Raw genomic sequence first — 9785 nt, forward strand, 5'->3', positions numbered from 1 at the left:
TGAAGCAATGGCTTTCATGAGTTGAACTGGCAGCTGCTTCCCCCTCCCCTGGGCACGTCCCCCTATTGCTGGTAAAAGACAGATATAGCCTTTTTAAAAAAGTTCTTCTTGTTGTTTATTCAGCAACACTGCTGCTTTTAATTCCACCCCTCCTTTGTTTATTTATTTATTTATTCCATTTTATATGCATTACTGGCTTATCCTTGGCTCACTTCCTTATGCCCCCAGAAATGTCTGCTGCCTGCCTGCCTTCCCTCTCTCCTCCCTTGCCCGCCCCGCATGGATGTTGTGTGTGTCTGGCTTTGACTCAGGGGAGAAGTCCTTCCTGCGCTCACCTGGAGTTTTGGAAGTTCCAAATCCGTTTTTCAAGTGTGGAAGAAGATTCATATAGGTTTATCTCTACTCCCCAGTTCATGGCATGTTGGGATTTCCTTTGAAATGGCCCCATTGAGATGTCTGCAGGTTTAAGCCCCGCCAAAAATCAGGGGATGATGGGACAGCCTTGAGTCTGGGTGTGCGTGTGCATCCCTGGATAAGCTTTCATGGTGGTGAGTTTGAGGTTTCTAACGTGCAAATTGATGGAGCTATCGAAAGGGGTGTGAATGGGGTGTTGGATTTTCATAAATTCCCCCAAAATCAGGGGATGATGGGACTGCCTTGAGTCTGGGCGTGCATGTGTATCCCTGGATAAGCTTTCATGGTGGTGAGTTTGAGGTTTCTAACGTGCAAATTGATGGAGCTATCGAAAGGGGTGTGAATGGGGTGTTGGATTTTCATAAATTCCCCCAAAATCAGGGGATGATGGGACTGCCTTGAGTCTGGGCGTGCATGTGTATCCCTGGATAAGCTATCATGGTGGTGAGTTTGAGGTTTTTAACGTGCAAATTGACGGAGCTATCGAAAGGGGTGTGAATGGGGTGTTGGATTTTCATAAATTCCCCAAAAATCAGGGGATGATGGGATTGCCTTGAGTCTTGGCATGCTTGTGCATCCCTGGATAAGCTATCGTGGTGGTGAGTTTGAGGTTTTTAACATGCAAATTGACAGAGCTATCGAAAGGGGTGTGAATGGGGTGCCCAATTTTGATAAATTCCCCAAAAATCAGGGGATGATGGGACTGCCTTGAGTTTTGGCGTGCATGTGCATCCCTGGATAAGCTATCATGGTGGTGAGTTTGAGGTTTTTAACATGCAAATTGACGGAGTTATCGAAAGGGGTGTGAATGGGGTGTTGGATTTTCATAAATTCCCAAAAAATCAGGGGATGATGGGACTGCCTTGAGTCTTGGCGTGCATGTGCATCCCTGGACAAGCTATCATGGTGGTGAGTTTGAGGTTTTTAACATGCAAATTGATGGAGTTATCGAAAGGGGTGTGAATGGGGTGTTGGATTTTCATAAATTCCCCAAAAATCAAGGGATGATGGGACTGCCTTGAGTCTTGGCGTGCGTGTGCATCCCTGGATAAGCTATCATGGTGGTGAGTTTGAGGTTTTTAACGTGCAAATTGACGGAGCTATCGAAAGGGGTGTGAATGGGGTGTTGGATTTTCATAAATTCCCCAAAATTCAGGGGATGATGGGATTGCCTTGAGTCTTGGCGTGCGTATGTATATCTCCATGAGGTGTCATGGTGCCAAATGTGAGGTTTCTAACTTTCACAGAAAAAAAGTTGTATACTCTTTTAGCTTAATGCAAGCCGATGGGGGGGGGAAACGGAGCTCCGATCCGGATCCGGAGCTCCGCAGCGGAGCGGAGCGGGCATGAGCAGAGTGGGGGCAGAGCGAAGCGGCCCGATCTGCAAATCATGGATCTGGAAGAGAAGCGGAGCGGGGGGTCCGTGCTCACCCCTAGTTTAGAATGTCTTCTAGTTCTTCTGCTCCTAATTGTCACTCTTTTCCAGGGAGTTTCCTCTTCATTGGCTTTCCTCATGTCAGCATACTCCACTTCTGCTTCAGCTGGCTGTTGCTCTTCAATCTCTTGTGCTTCTTGTTGCTGTTGCAGTTCCACCGTTCGGTCTAAGAACTCCTCATCTTCTCTTATTCCTTGGAGGGTGGACAATTGCCGCTCAAGTCCTCTCACTTTTTCTTCCAAAAGTGCCACCAGCTTGCACTTGTTGCAGGTATACGCCATGTTGAGCTCAGGCAGAAACATGAACATTGCACACCCTTTGCAGGTCACCACTGCTAGAGACTCCTTTCCATCCATATTGTCTATTTCTGTTTTGTTTTTTTCCCTTTCTGTTTATATTATTATTATTATTATTATTATTATTATTATTATTATTATTTATTTATTTATTTATTTATTTATATAGCACCATCAATGTACATGGTGCTGTACAGAGTAAAACAGTAAAACAGTAAATAGCAAAACCCTGCCACTTAGGCTTACATTCTAATTAAATCATGGTAAAACAATAAGGAGGGGAAGAGAATGCAAACAGGCACAGGGTAGGGTAAACAGGCACAGGGTAGGGTAAAACTAACAGTATAAAGTCCAAACTTATAAGTGTTTGTATTTGTATTTGTTTCATAGCAAACTGGCCATTGAGGAAGACCAAGGGTCGAAACGCATCTGGCCAAATGGATCAAGCAACACCTGGTGAAATTCCCTCTTCATCACAGCAGTTAAAGCTGCAGGGGCCCTGTTACTGGTCAGGAGGGCAGGGCTCCTGCAGCTTTAACTGCTGTGATGAACACCTGCTGTTATACCCTTTTATATGTATCTGTTAAAGATACAGGAGCCCTGTCCTCCTTTTCATACGGTCAGCCTATTTATCGCTTCAACCAACACGGGATAGGCTTACCTCTGGTCTTAAAACTAGCAGTTTTTGTGATCAATGAATGTACTTTGGGTGAAGCTACACAGATCGGAAGCAAAGGCTACGGCCTTAACAGACTTGCCCTGTTATAGTAGAATTGCCTGTGCTTTGTCCTGTCCTCTCTGAAGGTGCAAAACTATATGAGAATGTCTTCAGAGAGAGAAAAATGCTCTATACTGCAGGCAATATCACTGCTCCTGCAGTATAGAGCATATACTGCAGTATAGAGCACTGCTCCTACGCGTCCGCAGAGGCCGCCATTTCGCATACTTGCTGAAGTTGTAGATGCAGTTACATCTGATTTAACAGGTGCATGTAAAACTCACGTTTACTTCTTCATTGCCTGGTATTTCTTCACTTCGCTGTCACACCATATTGGCATCGCCTGTTTGCTTGCTTTGGCTGGCTTCCTCCACCCTTTCAGTGATGCATGCACAAGTACTGCTGAGTGCCTGTATGAACTTAGAGCTGCTACTTACCCAGCAACAGGTGACATCGTCTATGATGACACACAAACTGGGCATTCGTTAATGCCCACATTTTGAAACTTGAGCTGCGCGCAGGTAAATGCCATGTCTTCAGTTCCATATCTACGGCTTGACAGCTCTGGGGTGCTATATGCAGATCTCGCATTCAGACTGCAGTAGCCAAAACTAGTGCTCTGCTTGTGATTACAGTGGCCATGGGAAGAAACCCCCTCCGTGTTGTGACATACCCTGGATAAATTGGTGTGTGTGTGTGTTTAAGACACTTTTAAAAAAGAAGAAGCCTGCTCTCTGTTGGCTCTGGGAACTCAGTATGCTGCAATTATGTAACCTAAACTCACTCACTCTTGCAGCCATTGACTCTTATTTGCCTGCTGCCTTAGTTTGCCTATGTGTGAAATGGGCTTCTTCCTTTCCCACCTATATGTCAAGGAAATGCTTGTGTAGTGACATTACCTTGTTTGAAATTTATTTATTTATTATTTTTTACATTTATATCCTGCCTTTTTTCCTCCAAGGAACCCAAGGCAGCATACATAATCCTCCTCCTCTCCATTTTATCCTCACAACAACAACCCTGTGAGGTAGGTTGGGTTGAGAGTCTGTGACTGGCCCAAAGTCACCCAGTGAGAGGGGATCCGCACGTCGCTCCCAGAGCGCTACTATGCGACCCCAGTGCAGCCCGAAAACAATAGTCTGACTTCCCATCCATGCCGCCGCCGCCGCCGAGGAGAGCTCTCCGCCGGCGAGGAGAGCTCGGCAAAAGAAGGCGGGGTAGAGAGCTTCTTCCGCTCTTCACCCCGCCTTCTTTTGCCGAGCTCTCCTCACCGGCGGAGAGCTCTCCTTGTCGGCGGCGGCAGCGGCATGGACGGCTCTTCGTCGTTTCTTTTACAGGGAAGTCAGACTATCGTTTTCGGGGTGCACTGGGGTCGCATAGAAGCGCTCTGGGAGCGACGTGCGGATCCCCCCTGAGTTTCCATGGCCGAGTGGGGACTAGAACCTGGCTCTCCCGACTTCCAGTCCAACACCTTAGCCACTACACCACATTGTGGTGTTTGACTAATACATGCTATATATTTTTAAAACAACTAAATTAATCAATATATTATTTATTTCAGAATATATAGTTAGGATGGCAGTTTTAGTGTGAGATATACCATTATTTTTCTTTCCGAGATCTTAACATGTAGAACACAGCCCGCCCACCTGGAAATATGCTTTGACCCTTCTGTGCCCCCCCTCCTGAATTTTCTTCTAGTGCTGCCACTGGAGAGGATCCAATGAAGGAGTGTTTTCATACCACCACAATGCTAACTTTGCAAACCAACGGTGAGTTTCTATTGCTCTGTGCTTGAGTTTCTCCTCAAGTTCCCACCAACAGATTGGGCAAAAGTATTGAGATACCAGTGGCAAGAATGTGATTTGAAGCAGAACTTGAAGCTGTGTTTCTCTTTACAAATGTGGTTAAGGGTGTGGCTCTCAATATGTGAGGAGCCAGGGCAAGTTACAAGGGATGGAGGTAGGGCTCAAGCTGCTCCCCGCCTGCCTCTCAGGGTGTGCCTTGAGCGAGTGCTAGCCTAGGATTGGATCGGGAGGTGACCACCTCCCACCCTTCTGGGTAAGTTTCAGAAGAACAGCAGCGGGGTTCTATTTGCTGCTTCTCTTCCCATGCCTCTGTCTTGTGATCTTAGCTTGGACCTTGGACTGTGGAACCCTACCATGCTTTGCTTGTGTTTTGTGTCCCAGCTGAGGTGATTGCCAGATAATACTCTGCCAAGCCTCTTTCTGATGCTGAGTGACACAGCATCCCAGGACAGAAGTCCCCTCAGACTGACAAACCAAACCTTTGATGCTGTTGTCACTTGACTAGGAATTACAACCTGGAAGGTTACAGAGCTCTAAGCTACTTCTTTTCCTCTGGATTGGGATTTCCAGGCTGAAAATAAGGTTGAATTTGGTCAATTTGGATTGTTTTATATATTCATTGTACAAGTCTGTCTGCCTCACATTATTTGCATTCTCTCTCTCTTCCCCCTCTCTCCCTCTCCTGCAGCTACAATTTGCTTTTCTTCTGAGAGATGCTACAGAACAACAAAGAATGAGCCAGAGAATTGCACTGCCAGAGAAACTTCACCACTACATTCATTTCATAGGTAGTGAGTCAGAGAGGGGGAGATGACATCCAACGCTTTTATTGAAACACAAAGTGCGGAACAAGTTTAAGGCTCAGCGAGGTGATTTGATGCTGATTCTGCTGGTGCGTTGCGCCATTTGATTCTGCCTGTGAAGATTCCTGGAGGCTGTTTGTACAGTTGGTGCTGAAGATTATCAAAAGGTGAGTCTTTTGTAAATACTTCTTTTTCCAGCATCCACAACTGGTGCTTCCAGATGGAGGGCTCCTAGCACTATCAGTCATAAGGTATGGTGCAGCTATTCCATCTTTTCCTCTCTTAATGGATTATTTATGGTAAGAGAAAAGGCAGAAGTGGTGGGGAAACATGGGAAGGTTACAAGTGGAAGACAGCAGCGCCTGGACCCCTCTTAAAATTCTGCGAATGAGGCAGGGTGATGGTGCCATAAAAGCCTCATCTAGAAACACCCCAAGAGACCGGGTGGGTGGGTGGGTAATATGAACCTTTTATTTGTAGTTGTTTTGTGTAACTGATGCTGGTCTATAGTTTTAATGGTTGCTGCAATTATTGCTGGTGTTGAATGTTACCGCCCAGAGAGCCCTGGCTGTGGGAGCGGTATATAAGTGTAATAAATAAATAAATAAATAAATATATTACTGGTATTTTACTTTTGAAAATATTTATGTGTTTAGGTTTGTAAATCACCCTGAGGTGGTATTTTACTTTTGAAAATATTTTATAAATTACCCTGAGGTGGCTTTCTACTCTGAAAGCTGGTGTATAAATATATAAAATAAATAATAAAATAAACTGAATGTGTAAAGAAAAGTTATAGATATGGGGAATAAATTCACTAGATTTTGGAATAGGACATAGAGCTTCTGTACATACCATCAAGAGCCTGTTTGTTCGGTGCTTGGAAGCTAATGATTTTTCAGCTGGGGCAAAAGAAAGAATTTCCCTGCCTGTAAACTGGAAGTAACTTTGGAATTACTATCTTCTGTCTACACTCCCACAGCTCTTGATGGCATGCAGCGTCTTGAAAGACTGTACTTCTGAGGAAGTCTGAAATAATGGCAAAAAGGGAAATATAACTGGAATCCTGTTATTTATTTATTTATTTATTTATTGCACTTATATACCGCTCCCATAGCCAGGGCTCTCTGGGTGGTTTACAGAAATAACTTAGTATATTAGAAATACAATTCAGTCTGTTGTTATAATTTTATTGTTAAGATATCAAAAAAAGCAACCTATTGTGTTATGTTTTGTCATCTCTACAATTTTGTATGATTGAACTGTTCAAATTGATATAATTATATAAAATAGAATCATTATTTTGACTCTTGTTATTGCTATTGTCTGATTTAATTGTTAAAATTGTTATGCAGTTGTGTGCCTGTTGGCATTCCTTTTAAGTGGACCATATTTTACCCTTTCCCTGTGATCCATTTGTACATTGAAAATCATCCTGTCCAATCTGCTTTTCTCTCTACAGGTGAAAATATGTCTGGACCTGTGGGGTGATTTTGATCAGAAAAGTGGCCTACCAAAAAATAGTAAATCACCCTTCCCTCCCCCACTGGCATCCCACTGCTATTCAGAGCCCCCCCTCCCCCCATCTCCTTGCTGCATTAAAATAACATTTAAAAGCATTTGGGGAGAAACTTAACTTGTCTCATAAGCCTCATCTGATTTGGCCCTTAGTACCTGTTTCCCAAAGTATTTGTGCCAGTGAGAAATTAAAATGCCCTTTCTTTCCTTGCAGAGAGTCATGCCAGTTTGTGGTAAGATCACAGTAAGTGCCCTGACCTAGCATCCAGCTCCGCATCTCTTTGGATTCAGGATGAACAGGACCACAGCATTTAACACAATTTCTCCACCCAAAAGCAACTGGAGTTTTCCCTACCACACCATCCTGCAGCATTGCGAGAATACAACAGATGTCACTACGTTTCTAGTCACCTCTTATAGCTTAGAGATCATTCTAGGCATTCTAGGAAACCTTTGTTTCCTTGGCATCCTGGCCAGACGTAACGAGAAAGCCATTGTCACCAATATATTTATCACCAATCTCATAGCTTCAGATTTGATCATGTGCATCTTCTGCCTACCGTTCACCATTGTCACCATCTTGTTTAACTACTGGGTATTTGGTGAAGCCATGTGTAGAATGACTTCATTCATCCAGTGTACCTCTGTGACTGTGTCTATCCTGTCACTTGTACTCATTGCTTTAGAAAGGCACCAGCTCATTATAAATCCAACGGGATGGAGACCCAGCCTCTCCCACGCGTATCTGGGTATTGCAGCTATTTGGATCTTTGCTTCTCTCTTGTCCCTGCCTTTTGTGACTAACTCCATTTTGACCAATGACTTCTCCAAACATTTCTACATGAGGGATTCTTCTGCAAGCGAGGACATTTGTATGCACTTATGGCCTTCAGAAGGGTATAGGCTCACCTATGCTACCGCCTTGCTGCTATTGCAGTACTGCATCCCCCTTATCTTTATTGTGGTGTGTTACCTGCGCATCTACCTTCGTCTCCAGAAGAGAGAGGGCATGTTTGAGAAGCACGGGTACAATTGTTGGATAACTCAGTTGAAGCAGATAAATGTCCTCCTGGCATCCATGGTTGTTGCCTTTGCAGTCTGTTGGTTGCCACTGCATGTTTTCAACAGCATTGATGACTGGAACTACAAAATCATTCCCCCTTGCCTTCATGATTTGATCTTCTCATTGTGTCATCTTATAGCTATGGCATCTACCTGTGTAAACCCCATTATCTATGGCTTTCTAAATAAGAACTTCAAAAAAGAAGTGAAGGCCCTGCTTCTGAATTGCCAGCATCATTCTTCAGCACGAGATTATGAAAATATGCCTCTGTCAACCATGCAGACAGATGCCTCCAAGGATTTGTTGAGGTTAAGCTGTCAGCAGGATCCTATTTAGTTCCTATGATAACTCTTCAGAGACCTGAGTCTTGGACTGCGGCCCCATGTATATTGACATGGGAAGACATCCTATTGATCCCAGTGGGAGATGTTTCCAAGTAAACCTTGCATTCACATATGAGACTTAAGTCAGTTTAATTCAGATATAATACAAATACATTGGCTGGATTGTATGTTCAATTATTCTTCAGAATACTTTCCCCCAGCACTGGAATCTGTTTGTGACAGGAAAAGCAAGAAGGTCAGATGTGTTTCAGGCATGAGAACACCCTTAAACACCCAAGTGGTGTGACACTCAAACTTTTTAGAAGACCAGGTGTGCTACAAAGGATAATGGGAGATTCAGAACAGTAATATATGCAGATATGATGCCTCCCACTTGATAGAGACAGGGTCGTTACGCAACAAATAAATTATTTCTCTTTCTGTAGCAGAGAAGTAATACATTGATAATTGTACATGGACGACTGCTATGGGGTCATTTGCTCAGGCGCAAGATTTGAACTTAACCTGAGTTGGTCTTCAAATGGCAGAGCCAGAGGCATTAGCTGAACCTTTGAAGGCCAGGGATTTCTAAAGGGATTGTTTAGGAAAGTCTGTCTTACTGCTGTTCACTCACTCTGAGCTCCATCAGACGAGCATTTTATTGCATGCTTGTTACTGAGCACTCATGCATTTTCATGGAACCGTCTCACAACATCGTTTGCCTCCCACCCTTTCTAGCCTTCTTCACACCACAAGAAAGCACCCCAATAAGTATGACTTATTTTTAAAGACGGAAGTTGCCATTATCTCCTGCTGTGTGTAGGAGAAGCAGCGCAATCAAAACGGCCTACTGAATGGGCTATGGGCACATTGTTTACTTCCTCTTTCAAAAGAAGTAACGAGGGACAAACACGCAGGGCAGAGAAGTGACAGTAAGCAAACACGATTTTCCCCTGTCTGATGATGCTATCTGTGTAGTTTGCTTTAAAGCAGTTGATAGAAGTCAATGAGACAGCAACTTCTGGAATGGTCTGACTTTATTGCCAGGCAGCTTGCAATTTAATAGGATTTGGCAACAAATTGAGTTTGTGTTGTAGACTATACTGACAGGAATTAAACCTCCCTTGGTCTTGCAGACATGGTGCCAGACCCATTCGTCTGTTGTTGCTGTTGTTGTAGTAGTAGTATTTTACTTTCAGAATTAGTATTTCTTTAGTAATACAAGTAGGACCAGCAACACAATATTGCAGAGGATCCCCTCCTCCTAAAGGGAGTGTTCTTGCTCAAGGTTCTATATGTGCAGTTCAGGACTCCTGGGAAGAGAAAGACTTTCACAAGTGGGGAAAGGAGGGGGGGCATCCCACCTACAGAATCCTCCTGCTGTGCTAAACAGTGCTAGAGAGCTTC

At 44.0% G+C, this 9785-nt stretch overlaps 1 protein-coding gene across 1 annotated transcript; it reads left to right on the top strand.

Annotated features, from left to right (window-relative positions):
* The first annotated feature begins 7284 nt into the window (after positions 1–7284).
* LOC134399393 (neuropeptide Y receptor type 4-2-like) lies at positions 7285–8493 on the top strand. The gene has a single exon (XM_063127412.1). The coding sequence runs from the start codon at positions 7285–7287 to the stop codon at positions 8389–8391; it is 1107 nt and encodes a 368-aa protein (XP_062983482.1). The 3' UTR covers positions 8392–8493.
* The last annotated feature ends 1292 nt before the right edge of the window (positions 8494–9785 follow it).

The sequence above is a fragment of the Elgaria multicarinata genome, chromosome 5, assembly GCF_023053635.1.
Source record: "Elgaria multicarinata webbii isolate HBS135686 ecotype San Diego chromosome 5, rElgMul1.1.pri, whole genome shotgun sequence".
Classification (NCBI taxonomy): Eukaryota; Metazoa; Chordata; class Lepidosauria; order Squamata; family Anguidae; genus Elgaria; species Elgaria multicarinata.

Coding starts and splice junctions, on each gene's coding strand:
- LOC134399393 (XM_063127412.1), top strand. CDS start 7,285: ATGAACAGGACCACAGCATTTAACACAATTTCTCCACCCAAAAGCAAC.